We start from the raw sequence: 23,207 nt of genomic DNA, 5'->3' as shown, positions 1-23,207 counted from the left end.
GCAAAGATGCTAATCTTAAAATTAGTCAATATCTTATTTTACTGGCAAAAGCATATTTATTGGTACTGAATACATATGTATAAATACATATGTATATATAGTAGATGAATTGTTTTATGGACTGTAACGTGGTATAGTGAAATATAACTTGGATCAGCAAACATTAGTGTTACCTATAGGCAGAAATGGGGAACAGATTCTATATGCTGACATCCACTGTAAATTGTCTCTTCTATCCATTAGAAATTCCAAGACAATAATAAGAAAATTGAATTCCCCCACAAAGATTTTGACATTGGGGTTCTCATAATGGATGCAAGAATTTGTGGAGCTTTTTTTTTTTTTTAATTGATTGGTGTTTGTTTGGATTGACCTGTAAGGAGTATTCTTTTACTACTGGTATAGTGCTGGTTTGTTCAAAATATGTTGTTAATATGCTTAAGTAAGAATTTTTTCTCCAATATAGGAGTTACTATATGGGAACTGATGACCTTTGGAGGAAAACCCTATGATGGAATTCCAACGCGAGAAATCCCTGATTTATTAGAGAAAGGAGAACGTTTGCCTCAGCCTCCCATCTGCACTATTGACGTTTACATGGTCATGGTCAAATGTAAGACTGCAAAATAATGTTATCACCATCATCATTCTTAGTAAAGTAATAGCACAGATTACTCAATCTGTACATTTCTCTGTATTGAAAAATACGACAGTTCAAAAACAATTATGAAGGGAACATATGAACGCCTCTTTGTTGTGACTATTATTAATATAAGGTAATACTCTTCCATGCTATGAAGTCAAAATTATGACTCTTTTATTCTTATAATCTCCATGACAGTCAAATTGCCTGTCGTAAAGAGAGGTAATTAGTCACAATAATGTTATTACTAACATTACTAACATGAATGTTAGTAATAACATTAGTGACCTTTATGGGAAAATATCAGGCTACATAAATGATCTAAACATGAAGGAAAAAAGCTTGAAACTGACAGTTTTAAAAATTAATTTAATAGAAATAGGTCTACTGGTTTTAGTCAGGAGCAAATTAGCAGGACAGGGTGGGAAGTGGGAAGAAATGAATCTATAGTGAGCTAAAAAGATTATAAATGTTTACTTTTTTCAATTTGATCATTTGTTTACATCAAACTCTTACTTTTCTTTTTTCTTCCTATGCCCCAGACACATATGTATTATAAATGTGTTTTTGAAGCACAGACCGTTAATTTGAATAGAATTGAGGAAGTCTCTGGAGTTTCTGGCTTAATTTAAGTGAGATTAACATGCAGCAATCTCTCTTGCATAATCTAAGGCTTTCCCCTTCTGATTTACATGGGGTTAGCAAAGAAACAAACTTGTGAAGGTGAATAAGCATCTCATTAATAAGAGACTTTGGACCCAGGTCTACTCAGATTTATATTCATGACATGTGTGATACATTCTGACAGTGAGGGAGGAAATAAAAAATGTTCTTTGCAGTTCAGGTCAGCCTGCCCTTTTCACTAAGCATAGTTCTATTTACTCAATATTTAGTTGGAGAGAAACCGATACCTCAACTGTGGTTAACCTTTTTTGGCTTCAATAGTTTCAGAAACACCTGTTTTCTCATTAGCATCTTGGCATTAGCAAGCATTTTTTCAAATGAATGCATATAGAATACAGAGCATTTGAGCTTTGTTTGGGGAGAAAAAAAAGCAGATGACATTAATGATACATAAAATGACACCCAAAAAATTCCCAGAATAGGAATAAAAACTGAACTCCCGGAAAAGGAAGGAACAAGCTTTACAGCCTTATTCTATTAAATATTGTTTGGTAGACATCTATGGAAGAAAGTTTAAAAACATGCATGTCTTATATAATTTAATCCTGTAACTAGCATAGGAAATGATTTAAAGTCGTCAGAATTTAGCTCTGATGAAATTATGTAAAACCAAGAAAACACTTTCCCTAATAGAGAATTTTGCCTTTCTTTCGGGGTTTTAATACCTAAGAAGAGGATAATTTGGCAAGAAAATCAAGGAAAGCTTGGTACTTTTATTCTTGTCATCTCATTAGCTAAACAGAGCCTGTAGAGATAAGGTCTGCTTTATCTAGACTCCCAGCTAAATAAGAATACATACCTTGAAAATTGCTGATAGTATTTTTATACTAGACAAGCTAGTACTAAGATAAGCTAATGTCTATTGCTGAACAGGCATTACCAATCACTTTTCATTAGTTTTTTTGTTTGTTTGTTTTTTTGTCCACCAGGACAAATGTAGCACAAGAAAGTTGCTTTTAATTCCTCTTTTCCCCTTTGTACCAGTGTAAGCATTGTAACCAAATCTTTTCTCCTATGTCACTCCTAATACAAAATAATAACTTATATTGCAGTCACATCTTATACGCATCAGAGAAAAAATGTATCTTTTGTTTTACAGTACATTACATTTAGTTATGAATATCAACAAAGAGACCGATAAAGCCTTACCAATTGAGTCCTTTCTTTCACTAGCTTTCTTTCTTTTTCAGATCATTACGATTAAAACAACATTTTTCAAGCTTTTGCTCATATTTTCACAAAATTTAAATTTCAACTCCTTTCTAGTTACGAATATAGTGACATTTTCACTGTGTAAATTTCCAGGTTGGATGATTGATGCTGACAGTAGACCTAAATTTAAGGAACTGGCTGCTGAGTTTTCAAGGATGGCTCGAGACCCTCAAAGATACCTAGTTATTCAGGTGAGTACATTTGACTTATGCCTTTAAGACTAGGTCAATGGCAAACTCACTGCAAAATGAGTAGTATCAGGACTTTGGAACTGTGGAAAGGACCACAAACATGTTGATTAATTAAGCAGAATTATCACGTGAAATGACTTATGGAAAAGAGCTTTTTATTTCATGTCAGATCCACCTTTTAGCACCTTCCCTTAGTATTCAAGTGGCTCTGCTACTGAAGAGATAATTATGATTATACATATACATAAAGAGGTCTTAATCCTCAGACACTTATTTTAGCACCTTGATTTTATTAACATTATGTGTAAGTCATGTTCATTAGTATAATTTTCTTTTTTCAGAACAAAAGGAAGACAGATTTTTGTTTTAATCTTGCCCATGCTTGAAGACAGTGAATCAAAAGTTTCAGTATATTATTTAATTTCCCCAAAAATATTTTAAAATATGTTTTGTTTTATTTGGAGAGATATGCAGTATCTAAGCAATAACTCAATTCAAATGAATTGATGCACATTTTAATCAACCAACCAAAGAAATATTTTATATTTAACACTAGAAAAATAGATAGACTTGGATAATTAAAAAATAATAGTATATTTCTCTATGATTATTTTCACCTAAACTCTAAACAAATGGGCCTTGGACTAGAGTGTATTATGTTTCCTCAGTAAAGCAAGGTAGCCTTTGTTTTCATATCGACAGTCTGACATAAAGATAAAAGCTAGGTTTTAGAAGATACTTATTTCCATTTATTTTTTCCTCAAAATTAGTTTTCATGAACTGAAATTGTTTCCAAAAATTAAGAAATAGACGAGGTGAGGAAGAGCATAACAAAGGTTTTGGTGTCTTTCTCGTACTCCTTTACTCTATTTGCCACTTGCACTGTGAGTTTTGAATGCCCCTACTTTGATAATGTAGCCAGTATGCTATAGAATAAAGTAAAGTATAGACCCTATGGTCCTGATAATCCTACAGCATCAAACCAACCAAATAAAATAAACGTTGATAAATTGATCACCTTTTATTGTTTATTCTTAAAGTTGCAACCCATACACTATCTGGGCAATGAACAATTATTTTCAGACCTGAAATTGATTTTACCTCCCTAAAAACATCTTTTGATTTTGCTTTATTATTCTCTAATGGCATTTATCATATTCTCCTTGTATAAAGTTTGTTTACCTGGCCCTATCATTTCTAAGCATGTTATAGGTTTCTTAATGGCCAGTGGTTGTGCTAAAGACTTGTTTTTTTTAAAACGTGTGTATGAATTTTTCAACCATTTGTTATGATATTACATAAATTTATTACAGAGACCACATATTTAAGATAAGAAAGAATCATATTTGTGTCTGATGGGCAATCTTTTAGGGTGATGATCGTATGAAGCTTCCCAGTCCAAATGACAGCAAGTTCTTTCAGAATCTCTTGGATGAAGAGGATTTGGAAGATATGATGGATGCTGAGGAGTACTTGGTCCCTCAGGCTTTCAACATCCCACCTCCCATCTATACTTCCAGAGCAAGAATTGACTCGAATAGGGTAAGAAATAATTATATACAGATATCATATTCTTTCTGAGATATAAAATCATGTAATAGTTCATAAGCACTAACATTTCAAAATAATTATATAGCTCAAATCAATGTGATGCCTAGATTAAAAATCAATGTGATGCCTAGATTAAAAATATACCATACCCACAAAAGATGTGCCAATCTTGCCATATATAGTTAATTTTGGAAGACAAGCATGGACAATACAACATGTACCCTGAAATACCTTCAAGATTTCAGAAGCAAAACATTTTCCTCATCTTAATTTATTTAAAACAAATCTTAACTTTAAAAAACAATTCCAACTAATAAAACCATTATGTGTATATAAATAAATGAAAATTCCTACCAAGTAGGCTTTCTACTTTTCTTTCTTAAAAAGATATTATGATGTATTAGTCAAGAAGTAATACAAGTATAAATCTCTTTCACTTATTTAAGAAAAATTAGATATTTTCTGTCAAGTTGAAGTAGAAACACAGAAAACCGTGCAGTCCTTTGAACCTAATCATATCGAAAAGGCTGCTGAGAAGTAGATTTTTGTTTTTAAGAAGTAGATTTAAGTTTTGAAAGAAGTTTCTGAAAACACTTTACATTTTAAATGTTAAACCTACTCTATATGAATTCCATGTTTTCTTTGAAAGCTGTCAAATCCATGCATTTATTTTTATAAATTCATTCCTCATACATTCAACATATATTGAGTACCACTGTATGTGAAGCATTAGTATACATTTAAGACTCAAAGAATTTTGATACAACTTCTGCTTTCAAGAAGTGACCACCTTAATCAAAGAATCATACAGATAGAGGGACTGCATAATAAGTGCTGTAATCCAGTATTCACTGACCAGTACGGAGCATGAAGAAGTAGTAAATTTGTGTCTGTAATCAATTTCTTCCATTGATAAGATATAAACATGATGCTTAATTTTTTCTAGAAGATAATTCTTTTCTCTTACTCTCCTTCTTTATCTAAGAACATTATCATAGCTAGTAGAACCGACAGCATCCGATTTCTCTTGACCATAGCCATAAGAATATTTTCAACTTGCTGCTCATTATCTAACATAATTTGCTTTATTTCATATTGATTGCAATAATTAAGTAATATTCCCCTGGTGTTTACTATTCAACACATATATGTTAACCTCCTTAATCCTTAAACAAACTTCATGAGGTTCTATTATTATCATCCCCTTCTTTCAAAGGAAGAAACTTGCCACAGAGAAGTCAGGTGATATGACTGGTGTCACACAGCTAGTCAGTGGAAGAGAGGAATAATGTAATCTAGATATCTGCCTACTACACTGTAGTTTTGCTTCAAAGTTACTGAAGCATGTTATTTCCATGATGTGATTAGAGTCTGGGACTTGTCTTGTTTGGGAAATTTCCCGGGTGGTTTTCTTATAAAATGCATCTCAAATCTGCTCTACACCTTTTACTCATCTACCTCCATTTAGAAGATCTGTTATGGAAAGAGACAAAGATGGAGACCTCAATTATTTTTTCTTTTCTATTAAAAAATATTATAGTACAAACTGAAAACTTTATCACATGCCCAATGGGGAGTAGATAACTAAAAGTTTTAAAAATTAGATCAATGGATAGGTAATGAATAATCAGTCTTTTGCTTGTGAGAGGGGAAGAAAGCAGTTAAGGTGTATAAAGGAGGCTCTCTCTACGCTTTGCAAAATGATCAAATTATATACCTTTGTATTTATAATTTTAAGCGACAAATTCATTACTTCTGGTTACAACAGTGAAATTTCAAAAAAAAATAGTTTTTCTTTCTTAGCTTGTAATGCTATAAATCTTTTTCTTTTTATAAGAATTCTTACATTTCAGCTATAGGAATTCTTACATTTCAGCTTTTTGTTCATTTTAATTTATAATTCTCAGTGCAAGAAATTCTTAATAAAGGTTTGAGCTAGCTAGATGGAATTATTGAGACAAAGTCTAAATCACCCGTGGACTTATTTGACCTTTAGCCATCATTTCTTATTCCACATTATAAAACAATGTTACCTGTAGATTTCTTTTTACTTTTTCAGTCCTTGGAAAAGAAATTGTGCTTAAATATCATTTTATGCTCAGGCATTTAAAAAGCTTTATTTGTCATCTATATTGTCCTAATAGTTTTCAGTCTGGCTTTACATAACTTTTACGGAAATTTCTAATATGTACAAATGCCATGTTCCTCCTTTCTTTCCTACATGGCTGAATTAGAAAACAAATTACTTCCATTTTAAGTTTGGCTGAATTAGAAAACAAATTACTTCCATTTTAAGTTTGGCTAAATTAGAAAACAAATTACTTCCATTTTAAGTTTGGTGGCTAAATAACGTGCTAAGGGAACATCTTAAAAGTGAATTTTGATCAAGTATTTCTTAAGCATATGTGATAGACTTTGAAACAAAAAAAAATGCATTTTGAAAATATAGGCTCCACCGCGCACTAATTAAGAAACTTACTTTAGGTAATGTTCTGAATATCTCTATGACTTTGTTTCCTCATTTTCTAAATGCAATATTGCCTATCTTGTATGAGTGTTAGGCAATTAACTTTAAAAAATTGCAGAGTATTTATAATGCCAGGTAAACAAATTTTATTACTCTACTTTTAGAATCATCAATTTCACTTTTCATTTTTACCATTTCCATTTTTACCTTTTTCCTTGTCAATATCATATATCATAAATAATCACACTTTCTTATAAGGTGCTCTACCCACTATCTATGAAAAGCTTGTTGATGCAATTACTGCTTGGCCAGAAAATTATTTCTGCTGATGTGTTCTAATATCAAATAAAGACAGAAGTAATTTTTTATAGTGCTTTTGATTTTTTCAATTCCACAAATATTTTGATAAATTACAACTTTAAAGCAATGAATCAATTCAAAATACAATGTTTATATTTGTCCAGAAAGTTGATGAATACAAATTTAAGTCATGCTAGAAAACACTTACCTAATTTACAGCTGCTGTTACTATTGTTAGATATACTTTTAATATTACCTTAAAATTTTTTCTTTTTTGAGACAGGATCTCACTCTGTCACCCAGGCTGGAGTGCAGTAGCACGATCTTGGCTCAGTGCAACCTCCACATATCAAGCTCAGGAGATCCTCCCATCTCTGCCTCCAGAGTAGCACCACAGGTGCATGCCACCCTGCCCAGCTAATTTTTTATATTTTTTTGTAGAGACAGGGTTTCCTTATGTTGCCAAGGCTACTCTTGAACTCCAGAGCTCAAGCAATCCACCCACCGTGGCCTCCCAAAGTGCTGAGATTACAAGTGTGAGCCACCATGCCTGGCCTCAAATCTTTTTAAGCAATAATACACCAAAAGCTATTTTACTCTAGCGTGATGTAAAAAATAGGAGAAAATGAGAAGCTATTTAACTTCTGCAAACAGTGCTCTATATCTGTAAAATGGGGATTTAAAAATTTTCTCACGGAATATTATGAAGATTACCTTTTTAGTGTATGCATGCACGTTACCTATTAATGGACCTGGAATAGATGCTCCAATAGTGTGGAAATAAATGAATATTAAATAGTGTGGAAATAAATGAATATTAACCAAATGAAAAAAGCAAAGAGTATTTATTCAGAGACTGCTATAGCAAGAAAGTCAGCTCCATCAGTTACATTTTGGCAGAGACTTAAAGGCCCGCAGAGGAGTGGGAAAGCTGTGTAGGGTTAAAAAAAAAAAAAAAAAAAAGGGAAGGCTTCATCTATGCCCTCATTAGAGACTGTTGGCCTGGGGAAGCTATAGGCAGGATAACTAGAAGCCATTGGTTAGAGGTGCATGTTTGACTTTTTTCTGTTGGTCTGAAGTTGGAAGCAAGGACAAAAATTAGGAAAGCTGCCAGTTATTAATCAATTTTGGTCATTTGGAGCTGATTGTTATACAAGTAATTGTGTAGCTTCCTGGGTTGTTACTAGAGATAGCAATCTGACTTCCTGCAAATCTGATTTACAAAAGGCTGGTTTGCTGGGCTGTTTATTGTAGATAAGGAGGTTTGCTTCCCAATTTGTTTCTATTTTTACATATGGTCAGGCCATTGTCCCTTTGTATTTTCAGTCTATTGGATTTAGTTTCCATTGCGGCCTTCTTTTCTCTAGATATTTAAACACATGCTGCCTAATATTTTCGATTACATGTTCAGCATAATTTAAAAATTCTCCATAGGTTTTTTTTTTCTTTTTTGTTACAATGGCTAAGTTCGGTCTTTTGAGTTACCTAGAATTACATTTTTTTGATATAACAAATTGTATATTAAATGAAATAGCAATGAATAAAAATAGTGAATAAACTGATGTGGCTGAAGATATTTTAGCTTTAATGATATTAGAAAATTTAATTTAATGTAAAAGCTTCCATGTATTTTTATAGAGGAAGACATAGTTTCAATTGCAAGCCCATCCAGTCATTTGTAAGCAATAGTTTTAAGATTAAATGCTCCACCTCTGTCAAAACATATCAGCTAACTCTTAATTATCTCAGCCAGTGGAAGACAGAGAAATTGTAGCTACTCCACATTAGTGAAGTGAGTAACCCGCAATGGATTTATCATCACAATCTAACTTCTTTTTCCCTTCTTTTCTATCTGCTAAGAAGTAACTCTATTAAATAGATTTATTTGCATTTTCCTCTTCCTCTTACACGCTTTCTCCCAGAATAGATATATAAATAAACTGAAAAATAAAATGTAAGCAGAAGTGAAGAAGAATGAAGAAAATTAAAGAAGTTTGGTATCTCAAAAATTTGATCAATTTCTAAGTCATTGAATGTAAGTTGAGTATCTTGACTGCTAAAAATATGATTCTATATATTTATTTTACACCATATCACTTTGCTCTCAGATTAGATTTCATAACTTTAATATAGATATTTATTTTTATAAGGTTACCACACACACTGTAATTAACCATGAGATTTTTATAAATTTAGCCCCAACTCCTGCATAAAAAGAAATGCAAGCAAATCTTTGGTCTCTCCTGTAAGATTTATTATATTTTGCTATATGTTTCCTTATGATGCATAAACCAGTAGAAGTTTGAGCAAAATGATAATGCAGACACAATGATGTCATTCTCAATAATGACATTTGAAAATGTAAGTTTCAATGGGATTTGTCTTAGTATTTCAATAAATCAAAATCCTGTCCCTTTATGAAATAATAAAAATAGTAATAATAATAATAATATCAGCTAAAACTTACTGAATGCTCACTATAACCCAAGTACTATGCTAAGTGATTTAAATTAAATATCTCACTTTTATTTCACAAAGCCCTAGGAGGTAACTACTACTGCCAGTCCAATTTTAAGAGTTTAAAAAAATAATTGAGCTATGGACAGTTTACGTAACTTACAAATGATAAGAAAAAGAGCTAGAAATCGAGTCTGGATTTCAGTTGTCCCACACAAAGGCCATATTTCTAAGCTAACAGAGGGGATGGAGGAGGGAGACTTCTCATTTCAAGTTGCTATTAAACATCTTGCTACTGAAGGACCCTAAAACTTTTCATTCACTTTACGGTAATCTGGATAAAAAAACTAAATTGAAAGTCAGAAATCTCACATTCTGGAACCAAATCGATGAAGCTTTAACCTTAGTTATGTTTTAAAATATTGCCTGATTATATCTCATGCATTAAAATTGTATTTTCTTTCTTTTCTTTTCTTTTTTAATTGAGACTGTGTCTTGGCTCTGTCACCCAGGCTGGAGTGCAGTGACGCAATCTCAGCTTACTGCAACCTCTGCCTCCCAGGTTCAAGCAATCCTCCTGCCTTAGCCTCCCAAGTAGCTGGAACTAAGGCATGCACCACCATGCCTGGCTAATTTTTGTATTTTTAGTAGAGACAGGGTTTCACCTGTTGGCCAGGCTGGTCTCGAATTTCTGACCTCAAGTGATTTGCCCGCCTCAGCCTCCCAAAGTGTTGAGATATAGGCGTGAGCCACCACGCCAGGTCACGCTGTATTTTCTTCTAAGAAACATTTCATCAGAAAATGATCAAAAACATTTTGGCCTACCTCTGATAGAGGTAGGAGGCAGACAAAGACCTAGGCAGATAGGGAAGGGTCCCCAGAGAGTCTCCAACTCGCCCCCACAAGTGTTTACACCAGATATTTTGTGCAGATAAGGAAGCCTGCATGGGGTGCTTGCCTGGGCGTGCCCGCAGTGGACTGGAAGCCCACATGCACTGGGGGAATGGGGTGGAACCACCAGGAATTTGCGCCTTATCCAGGGAAGGAGCCTGGCCTCTTTATCTCGTGTGTGGTGGTGCTAGTATTCAATTTGAGGGAGGTGGAAACCTGCTTGCAGGACCCCCTCTCTTTGCTGAGAGCTTTCTTTTTCACTTAATACATTCCACCTTCCTCACCCTTCAATGTGTCCGCATGCCTAATTCTTCATGGTTGTCAAACAAAAACCCAGATTAGCTGAGCTAAGGGGCAAAAAAAAATCCTGCATCACCTCTATGCATAACTTTTTTCCTTATGTGATTGAACATAGAAGAGAAAACCCTATGCACACAAGTTAAGGAAGTATCGCATAGCTAAATGATATAGTGCGAGAATTTTGTGATGATATGACAAGGTTACTGTGGTTGCAATTTACCAAGGATCAACATCACTTCTAACAACGGCTGCTACTTGATGATAAATGATTGTAGTCTCAGGATATTGGCTTGACATGATGGTATCTTTGACACGATGCTTGAGGGTTTTTGTTTATTTGTTTGTTTTTATTAAGACAAAATAAGGGGCTCTTCTTCTTAAGATCCTCCCTATGACAAGGGCTTTTGTTTGTTTTTGGTTTTTTTATTTTTTTTAATCAATGTGTGTGTGTGTGTGTGTGTGTGTTTTTTTTTTTAAGACAGGGTCTCTCTCTGTCCCCAAGCCAGAGTGCAGTGGCACAATCATTCATGGTTCACTGCGGTCTTGACCTTTCTGCCTCAGCCTCCTGAATAGCTAAGACTATAGTTGTGTACTGCCATGCCCGGGTAATTTAAAAAAACATTTTTTTTATGTGAAGACATGGTCTCACTGTGTTGTCCAAGATGGTGTCAAACTCCTGGCCTCAAGTAATCCTCCCTCCTTGGCCTCCCAAAGCACTAGGATTACAAGCGTGAGCCACAGCACTGGGCCTAAGTAGAAATTTTTTAAATTGTTCAATTTCTTTTCTTTCTTTCTTTCTTTTTTTTTTTGAGACAGTCCCACTCTGTTGCCAGGCTGGAGTGATCTCGGCTCATTGCAATCTCCACTTCCCAGGTTCAAGCGATTCTCCTGCCTCAGCCTCCTGAGTAGCTGGGATTACAGGCACACGCCACCACACTTGGCTAATTTTTGTATTTTTAGTAGAGACAGGGTTTCACCATGTTGGACAGGATGGTCTGGATCTCCTGACCTCGTCATCCACCCCTCTCAGCCTCCCAAAGTGCTAGGATTACAGACGTGAGCCACCATGCCTGGCCAAATTGTTCAATTTCTTATAATGAAAGAGTAAATGAATTAATATATTGAATGTTTATCACAGGCTAGGTACTGTGTTGGGCAATGAGAGTACAAAGTTGGAAGACAGAGGTCCTGCCATCAAAGAGTTAATATTCTAGTTGAGGAGATAATATTCTGAGAGAGACATGCCAGGAATTATAGGAAAAAGACAAAGGAAGCTAAATCAGTTTAAGAGGTTATAAAAAGTCATTTTAAATGTATCTTTGTGGAGGCTGATTATCTAGCTTGGAATAGAAATCAATCATTTTGGTGGAGCAGATGAGCAGATCTGAAATGGATCAGAAGAAAGGCAAAAACAAACAAACAAATAAAACCCCCCACCACAAACAAAGGTGAAGAAATGTGTTTTTGTTACTTTTTAATTTCTACTTTTTGTAATATTTCTATATTGCACATGCTTGAGAACTTTTATCAGGAGGTGAGATGGACTTTCTTCCAATTTTCTTTTTTTTCTGTCAATGTTAGGATGGCTTGAAACATGATTTTGAAATCTCTTGCTCCTCATTAAATTATTCAATTTAAAAACTTTTTGTTTTTTCCTCTTAGCCTTCCTGAAAAACAGCTCTCAAATTCCTATCTTCTGTTTCTGTTGTCTTGAATCTATTTCAGGCCCTTATCACTTCACAGAAGTTACTATAATATTACTCTAATCGATATCCAATTAGTTTTATTTTATTTTTTTTGGAAAATAGGCTCAATTTTTAAATAATAGTGTTTACATTGTACCAAGTGAAATACAATATTAATTAATATTTCCATGCTTTATCATTTATTGGCACCAATTTTTATTTTTTGGCCTTCATCTATTTAGAATACAGCTTTCTATTCTTTCCATCAAGGGAATAAACTGGAATGATGCATGTTTTAGTAGGTCTCTCTTCAAATGATATATAATCCTATTGTTACTAACAGTTGAAGGATTTTTGAACGTTTAGCCAAGGAAATGCCTTGGTCATTCCAGTTGACCAGTCACTGCAATTTATTTTCCACTCTTCTCTAACTCACACACACAAAACTGCCCAGAGCTGCAAGCATCATCCCAACATTGATCTCTTTCAAAATATAGATCATGTTGGTGCTTTCTGTTTGACTTTAGAGGTGTGGCTGGATAATTTGCATATTTTAAGAAAGAGCTCCTCTCCTTATGTATTATAGATTTGACTGTTGTTTTTAAATAAGAACATAATGTCAAATTGCATTCATTTGTCCTTCCAAGCTCTTGGAAATTACAGGGATATCAAAAATGGTTCTGACCCCTCTGATTTTCCACTAATTTGAGAAACCTTTCAAATACTTAATTTATATATAACAAAAATATCAAGGGACCTTTTTGTGCAATGTCTTTTCTACCAGTGACTTTCTTAAAATCTGGATATATTAGTTTAGTTATGCTATTCTTTGTAAGATTTACTTGTATTTAACACGGTACCTTAGGCTGGGCATGGTGGCTCACACCTGTAATCCCAGCACTTTGGGAGGTTGAGGCGGGTGGATCATGAGGTCAGCAGATGGAGACCATCCTGGCCAACATGGTGAAACCCCATCTCTACTAAAACTACAAAAATTACCTGGGTGTAGCGGCGCATGCCTATAATCCCAGCTACTCAGGAGGCTGAGGCAAGAGGATCACTTGAACCTGGGAGGTGGAGGCTGCAGTGAGCCGAGATCACGCCACTGTACTTCAGCCTGGCAACAGAGCTAGACTCTGTCTCAAAATAAAACAAAACAAAATTAAATTTAAAAAACAAAGGTTTTTTTACAAATTGTTATTGTTCTTTAATTTATCCCTGACTTCCTAAGGATTTTCATAGGGTTGGGTTATAATATCTTATTAAACTTAATGTCAAGCCTTCTATAGTACCAGCTCTGAATTCTAAATTCTTCATTTAGCCCTGTCTTTAGGAATTACAAACAAAATTGAACTATTTTCTCAATTTCTTTAGTAATAAAGAGGTAAGTTTTAATTTATCAAATTGTATCTCCAAGTATCATACAAATCACTTCTAGTAGATTTGAACTTTGTATAATGCCTCCTTGTTATGGTACAGTATGAATTCCTCTATAGTCACTGCTTTATTCTTCAGGGAATCTGTTTTTTCCATTGTTAAATAATTGCCTGTATCCCTTTCGACATTTTCTCTTATAATAAATGTTAATCTTATTATTTTTCTCTTTAATATTTAAACAAAGTCTAGTCCTTTATGTGTGTAAAACTGAATACCATTGGTATTATAAACCTATAAATGCATGTTTACACATGTGAAAGAGGTGAAATATTTCTCATAGCGTGGTAAATCACAATGATTTTACTCCTCACCCAAACTGAAGCAGCAGCCTGATATTTATAACTGACCTCCAATTCGGGAAAAGAGGAGAGATTGGCAATGTGTGTATATATATACATTTAAAACAAATACATTATTCATTGCGTATAAAGTCCCACACTCTCATTGACATGCAGACACCAGGCTCTCCTTACAATATGGACAACATAATTTAACATCCTTCCTTTGGCACTTGGTTTTCCTTCTTTTTCCCTAGCATGTATGTCCTTCTCTGAACATATGTTTCCACTAGATTTTCTCTGAATAGAAATACAACCAGTGTGGTTTGTCCTTGGCCTTAGTATATATAGATGAACTCTGAGTGAAGTGACTTGCTTCACTGAGATGCACTGTTATAGTACGAGGTGGATGCATAAGTAACTATGTACTCGCGGAGTGTCAGAGTTGCAAGGGACCTTAAAGACATTCTAGTGTAAACCCTTTCATCTTATATGTGTATACTGATACTGGAAAATATAAAACCTGTAGCCCAGTGTCCTTGTGCTTCTAAGGGATATGTGAGAAGCTTCAGTTTCTCAAGTCTAACTCTAGTATTCAGACCTCTATTGCTCTATTGGTTCCCCCCACCCCTGGTCAAAACCATGAAAATCTTGATTTTTGACTTTAAGTTTAGTGAGATTTAGTATCAATTGGCTTAAAAGGATCTTACTGGGAGCACAGTGAGAAGCCAGAGCCCCTGCTCGATTTATGCCTCTGTGAGACTCCCTGTAATCAAGAGTTAATGATTAGGAGGAACAAATGGAATTGATAGAGCCAAAATCAGAGCAAAAAAGCAGGGACAACAATGTCTGTATCGGGACTCAGTCATTACCTACTTGAAGATAAAATGATCCTTACAAATTAAACAAATGTTTCAAAATTCTCAAACACAAACCCAAATATAGCTACCATTTATTGATCACATATTCATGTATTAGGCTCTGCTTGGAGCTTTTTTACATTTATTACCCTTAACCTTCATAACAAGGGTAAATGAAAAGCATTATTATGGCCATTTTACAAAAGCAAAAATGAAGCAGAGAGGCAAAGTATTTTTGCTGAGACTTCCAGGTTACATGGTAAAAAGTAAGGTTTTTTTACTGATTTGTCTATGCTTTTAACTCTCACCCTTCATTTGGTTAAAAAAATATATATAATAATCTTCAATAAATAGCAATTAAATAAAATATAAGCCTAATAATCATTCAAAAAGAGCTCATTAAAAGATGGAAGAGATGGTACAGACTTCTACTTTATTTAATTTGTTTTTTAAATATTGGGGACAAATTTTATGAAGCCTTTTTCATTTTACTCTAGACTATGAAGTACTATTTTGAAAAATATCCTGTCCCTTTTACATCCTCAGAGTTTGCTACAAGCAGTGTAATTCAAATCAGTGAATCACTTTTATTCTTGTGACATTCACAAAAATAAGTGACAGCTGAACAGTGCTTAAAAGTTTGCAAAGCATTTTGGCATCTGTGGCATTTTATTTTTACACCAGAATCCCAATTATACAGAACACTAAATTCTTGGCCTATTAAATAACTCAGTAACTTGGTTAAGAGCTTGGCAAATACCAGACGAGTGTCAGGTCTTCCGGCTCCAAAGAGAATGACCTATCTAGTAAATAATGATTCACCTGAAAGAACAACTTGTGCTTATTGTTTGTAGCTTCTTATCAGCACTAGACTTGGCTGCTGCCAAACATGTTTCTACAACACTAAGACAATGCGTGTCTTAGAAACACTGCTTGTTTAAGGAGAGTCTGGCGCTAAAGAATGTTTCAGAGATCTTTATGAAATTATTTTACACTTGAGCAACTATCAGCTGGCACGAGAAGCCTTTCTGAACAGTTGAAATAGGCTTCATCCACTCTTTGTTAAAAAGTGCTAAAGAGGAAAATCAGAGCTGGAAAAGGACACAAAGAGGTGGGAGGGACAACTAGAGAGGATCCTTAGATTGAGAATGTTAATGAATGTTTTATCTAAATCATTTAGATGGTTAATTTTTAGTATTACTGCTACAAGATTCACAGCTCTGCTGTAAATTACTGGGAAAATCTCATCAAGAAGCCTATTCTTTACTGTACTAGACCTAGAAAGGACAATTGTGAGTTTCTTTACCCTTTATATAATAGAAGTGGCACATTATCATCAACTTTCTATTCAAATTTTTTGGAAGTTATTTAATTTATGTATGTATGTATTTATTTATTTATTTTACAAATCCATCTTTGTCTGCCAGAGCTCCCTGTTCAGGCCAGCCTGCTATGATGATTGCTTCTGCAAAGGCTTGAGAGAGAGAGATGCTCTATTTTATTCTCAATAAGGACTGATGGCATTTTGAGAGGCTCAGAATATCCTTTGATTACTCCGTGAAACAGAATGGAGAAGATGGTTGTGGATAGTGGGGGGTGGGCTGGCTCATCAGCTTTCCTTTGTGCACTTTCTGCAGTTGAACATATCCTAATCACAAGGATCTTGTGTTTCAGTCCCTTTCCTCGCTCACCTGCCCAAATGAAAAGTTCTCTTTTCAGTTCAGAATTCTGACATAGCAGCGTGTTCTAAAGAGAGGCTAATTTGTGTTCTGTCGTTTTTATTCAGACATTGTAAATGAATGGCTGTGGACCAGCCTCTCATTACACTTGAGCAAAAGCTGAATTGAGGGATGGGTAGACCACCGTGGGAAAAATTCCAAATACTATGACTATATCTCTTGCAGCAAAATATGCTACATTATGATGAAAGAAGTACAGTAAATCAAAAAGGGAAAGAAATTGGAAGTTTAATCTACAACCAATTTAGTTTGCTTTTTCCAACAATAATCATAGACAATTGTTTAGCAACATTCATACTTAATTGTTTCCCTCCCTGGAAGAAAAAAAAATAGTGTTTATAATTCCTAGCGTATGGAGATGTTGAGGTATACATAATTCATATTCATTTGGAGCCTACTACAGTCTCTTCTTAGTTAGAGTCCGGTATTGTAGTTATGTGTTAGAGAGACCAGGCTACAGGATATTCTTGGGTCGAAATGACTAAATGCATTCTTTTGTGTCTAGTAATTACATATAAGAGTATTAAATTCCTCAAAGAGTAAATAACAATAGGTGATACCTGTTATCACTTATCTTTTGCCAAGTACCATAGTGTCTAATATTTATTAGTTTATTAAATCTCATGAAAACCCCTTGAGTTTAGTTTTTTAAAATTTATTTTTATTTTTTTGAGACAGAGTCTTGCTGTGACACTCAGGCCAGAGTACAGTGGGGTGATCTCAGCTCACTGCAACCTCCCTACTCTGGGATCAAGCAATCCTCTTACCTCAGCCTCCTGAGTAGCTGGAACTGCAGGCATGCACCATCAAACCCAGCTAATTTTTTATTTTTTGTTGAGATGGGTTTTTGCCATGTTGCCCAGGCTGGTTTCAAATTCCTGGGCTCAAGCAATCTACCCACCTTGGCCTTCCAAAGTTCTGGGATTATAAACATGAGGCACTGCACCTGGCCTTGAGTTTAGTTTTTTCTATTTTATTTTTCTACTATTTTAGTATTTACTATTTTTTGTTTATTATCTATCTACTACTATTTTTATCACTTTTGTGGGTAAACCGAGGCACAGCTATTCAATGACAAAACCTGGAAGCCTGGCTCGAGAGTCCCTTGAGGCTGCACTGTTTACCAAAATGATGCATTGCCTCTCAGTCTGCCTCTGACATTTCTTTTCTCTTTTATTATTGCTATAAGATCAGTACTCAGTACATTAAAGATGAGTATATCAGTAAAGAATTTTGACTTTTTGAATGTTTTTATCATCAGATTCCTCATAAATGTTAATTTTGATCTTTAAGGGGCTAAATCATCTTACTATTAGCTGTGTATCCATTAATTCAGACTTAGAAATTTCTACTTACCTATATTGAATAATGATTAATTCAGGCAAGTAGCAAAAGCATTTATTCATTCAATAATTGATCCATTCATCAAACATTTATTTAGGTATCTACTATATATCTGAACTAATGATTTCCCACTAGAGCCATATGCAGTTGTGCCCTCTTATTTGTGGAAGAAATTTATGAATAAGTAACTAGCCAATAAAATGCAATGAGAAAGTGTTATAATAGGGACAAAGAGAATACGTAAGGGATCATTTGAGCAAATAAGGGTTTTTAAGCAGGGGCATGGCAAAGTCAGACCTGGCTTCTAGTAAGAAAATTCTGGTAGCTTTTTATTATGTGAATTAAAACAAAGAGAGATTTGATTATTTCTTGAGTCACAGGACATGAGTGGAAAGTTTGATGGAAGTGATGGTTTTGAGATAGAAACAACAGGATTTGGGTATCAGTTGGATGTTGCGGAGTGGGAAGGAGAGAAGTCTAGGGTGACTAGGAAGACGTTAACGTTACTATTAATACATGAAAACAGAGGAGTAGATTAAGGAGATGTAATTAATATTTTAAAACATAAGTAGATATAGTCATTAGATAGGAATGTGTGTCTAGAGCTCGAGTGAAGTTAACTCATAATTTGGAAACCATTATTATTCTTGATTCGTGACATCTTACTATTCTTTTTGAGAGAAATTTTGGTAGAATGTAGAACTAGTGAAGAGCCGAATAAAATTGATTGAGGAGTTAAAGGCAGGAAATGTGAATTTCTCTGAAAAACTCATCTATGTGAAAGGAAGAAAGGACGCAGAATGTGAATTCAGAAAGGAAGATGAGTCAGAGGAAGTTTTCTAGAATAATGGGCATCCAAATATTAGAGACGAGTGAGCCAGTGAAATCACAGAGATTACGGAAGATAATAGGGGATAGGTGGAGAAAACTCTGGGAGGAGTTAGGGGAAGGTATGTCCAACACATTTGTAGAAAAGTTTATCTTAGGCAAGAAGAAGTACATTTGGCATGATAAAATTTAAGAATGAGATTTTTAACCCATGTGTCAGATGGAAGTTTCTCTGTCCCTTGAGCATTAGATACAATTTTATTGAACCTGAAATTCACGAACGGAAGACATTCAAATTGCTTCCTCATATTTTCTTTTAATTCACTGAGGATAAAGTGCTGATTGAGGCAATTTAGTGATATGGCAACATAGCATATCATGGAATCTGAGGTCTGACTGCCTGTACTTAACTAGTTCTGTAAACTTGGCCACTTACTTAACCTCTTGGTTTGTTCTACTCTAAAATGATGATAAGAATAATATCTACCACAGGTATATATGAGGATGTAGTGCAGCAATATAGGTAAAGCACTTCAAACTAACAACTCATTAACTGTTAGCTCTTCTCTTTTTTAAGTTCCAATTTCCTAATTTCCACATTTTATTAATTCTCACCACTTCCTTGATTTCCACAGATCAGTCTCTTCTCTCATTTATCCAACAACAAAAATAACTCACATCCAGATTTCATGAATTTGGCAGATTAGATTGAAAACAGAACTGGTGGACTAGGTTGAAGGGGTCACTTCATAGAAAGTACAGTCACCTACTGTTTAATCCTCTTCTCTCTCTGCCTTTTTCAGCTGTTTCCTCCCAGACTGATCTGGAGCTGCAAAATTTCCTTTCTCTATTTTGTTGTATAATTTTCCTTCTCATCTGAAGCCTTGGTACTCAACTCTCAGTTGACTCACCAACTACACAAACAAACACTTAACCAAGATTTTAAAAAAATGTTTTAACAAAGTTAAAAAAAAATGTTTTAACAAAGTTAGTTGTCTGTCAAGAGACAATTCAGTCCAGTTGTAATAACAAGTAGTAAATTTTCTATTTTATTATAATTTAGAGGTTAAATTGAGGGACATTGAGGTACTTCCAACCTATAGACATTTGGATTCTGTTCTCTCTATTATATTGAGAGTAGGCTGTTGACAGAGAGGGAGAAGAGCAGGGCTGTGTTAGGAAGCTTAGAGACTGGCTAAGGCTTAAGAAAAATGCCACAGTAAGGCATACAAACAAAGACAAATGAGGGGATAGTAAATCTAAGGATCACCAAAGGCATAGAAAACTTGGCTTTTTTGAGGCACCATTCTGCTTGAATGCATGACTGTTCAGTAGCACTGATGGAACTGGCAGCAAGGGAGAGGGAACAAAAGAGATAAATCAAGAGTTGAGCTCCGGTAGGGCAGTTGCAAAAATAATGCTGAAGCTGAAGGCACTAAAGGTTACATTGAGGATCAGTGATGTAAGGATAAAGGATAATGGGGTATAAGTAACTTATTTCTTTTTCTCTTATCTATGTACCTAATTATACATAATTACGTAAATACTAACGTTGTATATCTGCTGTCAACTGAGTATGCTAGGTTCTTGACATAACATTCCCATAAAATGTAATACTAAGGAAAAGGAAGGAACATTCTTTCCTCATGTTAGGCAAAGGAAACTGGGACTTAGAGAGGTTGAGAAGCTTGTAAAATAGCTTTGGTAAGTGCCAAAGTATTCAAAACCATACCTGGCTTACTTCAAAGCCCATGCTGGAAAAATAAAGTGCCAAGGGATTAATTGAGGAGCAGAAAAAAATAAAAGGCAGAAGAACCGATTGAGTCAGAGAAAGGAAATCAATGCACAGAAAGAATAAGAGATTGTGGTCAGAGAAAGGGATTCTTAAAGAATTGGCATTGAGAGCTTTTCACAGTGATGTCAAAATGTATACGCAGCTATATGGTAGTTAAAGCAGCTATATGGTAGTTAAAGTGCAGTGGAGATAAGATTGTAGGCAAGGAGGAGGCTCCAGAATTATAATCCTTAGGTATTTAGTGGGGTCCATGGTGAAAGGTTTTGGGACCAAGCCAGGCATAATTGCAATCTCAGTGATACCAATGAGCATGAACACTCTGAGTGCTGGACAATGCCTCCAAAGACTGTAGATTATAGTCACAAAGATAAGAACCTGTGGTATAATTGTTTAGCATGAGTCTTCAAAAGAAGAAGGGCTTGAATGAATTTTGAAGAGCTAGTATCTGGAATCTTACAGCATATTAACCTTGGCTCTGAGGCCTGAGTTGAATCATGGAATAGACATTCTCCATTAGATGAAATATTCCAAGAAAGCAAGAAAGGATGTGCAGAGTGGCTTCTCGTGAAAGCCAGATTTTTGGTAAATAATAAACTGTAGGGAACATTTTCAGAAACAGCGAGGTTGGAAAAGGGGCAGTCCAGGTTTTGTGGAGCCAGACACTAATAATTGAGAGTAGAGGTGGAGCCTCTTTGAGAAAGAGAACACAAAAATGAAAATTTTACTTTTGCAAATTTTATAAAACCCCCAAATCATGTGAATCTATGACTTGGGTTCTTCATCAGGCCTATAACTGAAGAATCTAAAGCTTAAACTTCATTGCTTCAAGGTAAATCCACCTTTGGGTCAAAGAGGCTAGAAAATATGTAGGAGGAACGGCTGTCAGGAATTAACTACTAGTTTCAAATAGCATGTTAGTGAAAGCTGCTTTGGGGACTTCTGGTGTTTAGAACATCAAGATGGATGGGGTGGTCTCTGAAAGTTTAATATAATAACTATTTATTGTACCTCCTCTTTTCTAGGGGAGGATGGTCCAGCACATTTTAAAACTTTATTGCAGGCTGATAAACGTTTTATTGAATGTTCACCTGTCTATATGCTTAGGATGAGCTTGCTGCTTGTTTTCGCTCTTCTCTTGACCAGAATTTCCAAGCAGGAGAATATGAAGGCATTTCAAAGCAAATAATTCACAGGCTGAGCTTGTGTCAAACTCTCTTGGAAATATATTCTCCTCCTGCATAATTTACCTTCAATATGCCTTCATATTGGCAATGAACCAAATACAAATCCTAGAATTGCTGCCAGGGTGCTAATATTACTTTTAATTACTTTCACCTGAGCTTTTGGTCACTTTTCAGTAAGAATTTAAAAGATCAGTCCTAAGAATGATCAAAATGTTCTCTTCTCATTTATCGTTTTTTGCAAGGATAACTAGATCTAAATTTTCTTCACCAGAATTGAAGCTACTACATAACTTTTTACTACTTGGATAAGTAAATTTAGGAGAAATAAGAGAGGCAGGATACTAATGTAACTGGTTGGTTATCTACTTAAGGAGCTTGTTACCCTAAAAGACAACACTGATGAATTAGATAGGGTTTCTAAAAGTCGGGAATATATTTATACATGATAAAAACAGTAATGGTTCCTAAGAGAGCTTGGGATGCCTAATATTTAAGACTCATGACAAGAAAGATAAGCATTCTCTTCTTTGTGAATATGTTCATAAGACCATGTATTAATATTTCCTTTCATTGGATCATAGCTGCACCCTGGCTTAATAATTTTCTTTAGATATGATAAATTATAATTGTGCTAGTAATATATAATATATTATTATATTATAATCGTGACATAGTGGCCCAGAAAATATAAAAGAGGTTTTTTCTTACCTTTCTAGTACTTTTTTGTTTGTTTGTTTGCTATTTATTGGTAGAAGAGCTAGGGTAAAGGATATGTGAAAAAGTTTAATCTATTTTATTTTTCCCAACTCCAGATCACTTAAATTACTTTAAGATTGCCAATCTAAGCACTTTTCTGTAACCTGGCTACTTTCTTTCCAAGGTGCATCTTTCTTAAGCATGTTTATTTGTTTTTAAAATCTACAAAAGGCTTCAGATCTCAATTTATTAAAGAGGTGATATATAGGAATGATGTCTCCACCAAACAGGGCATGAGAGTTCAAATATTTCCTACATGACTACATGCCTCTCTTAGTGTGTCAACTTTCTCTACAAAGGCCAGCAATCACAGGGAAGGAAAAATTCAATTGAAGCATACATTCAGCACGGAGGACTTCTCCTTGGCCTGTTGACAATGCCTCATCATGAATTCTGAGATAGATATATCTTATTAGGACTCTGCCTGGATGCTTTCAAGTGTTCAGTAGAAGTGATTAAAAAAAATCAATGCCAACCCATACTCTGTAAAAAATGTGAATTTCTAATGTTTGCGTTCCATTGACTTTCTCACCCTCATCATCTAAAGAAAGCAAAAATAATAAAGATTTCATTTCAGTTATCATAATCTCTACTGTTAGATCATT

The 23,207-nt window shown here is 34.7% G+C and overlaps 1 protein-coding gene across 5 annotated transcripts in view; it reads left to right on the top strand.

The window, feature by feature from the left end:
* Window positions 1–23,207, top strand: part of ERBB4 (erb-b2 receptor tyrosine kinase 4) — a 1,174,422-nt gene that overhangs the window by 1,125,729 nt on the left and 25,486 nt on the right. For all 5 annotated transcript variants that reach the window (XM_003812504.7, XM_003812503.7, XM_003812506.7 and 2 more), the window contains exons 23-25: window positions 467–613; window positions 2,633–2,730; window positions 4,102–4,272. In XM_003812504.7, the coding sequence (XP_003812552.2) occupies window positions 467–613; window positions 2,633–2,730; window positions 4,102–4,272 (416 nt within the window). The remainder of the gene's footprint in view (window positions 1–466; window positions 614–2,632; window positions 2,731–4,101; window positions 4,273–23,207) is intronic.

Source organism: Pan paniscus, chromosome 13 (assembly GCF_029289425.2).
Source record: "Pan paniscus chromosome 13, NHGRI_mPanPan1-v2.0_pri, whole genome shotgun sequence".
NCBI classification, from domain to species: domain Eukaryota; kingdom Metazoa; phylum Chordata; class Mammalia; order Primates; family Hominidae; genus Pan; species Pan paniscus.
This window is presented reverse-complemented; position numbering and strand designations above follow the sequence as displayed.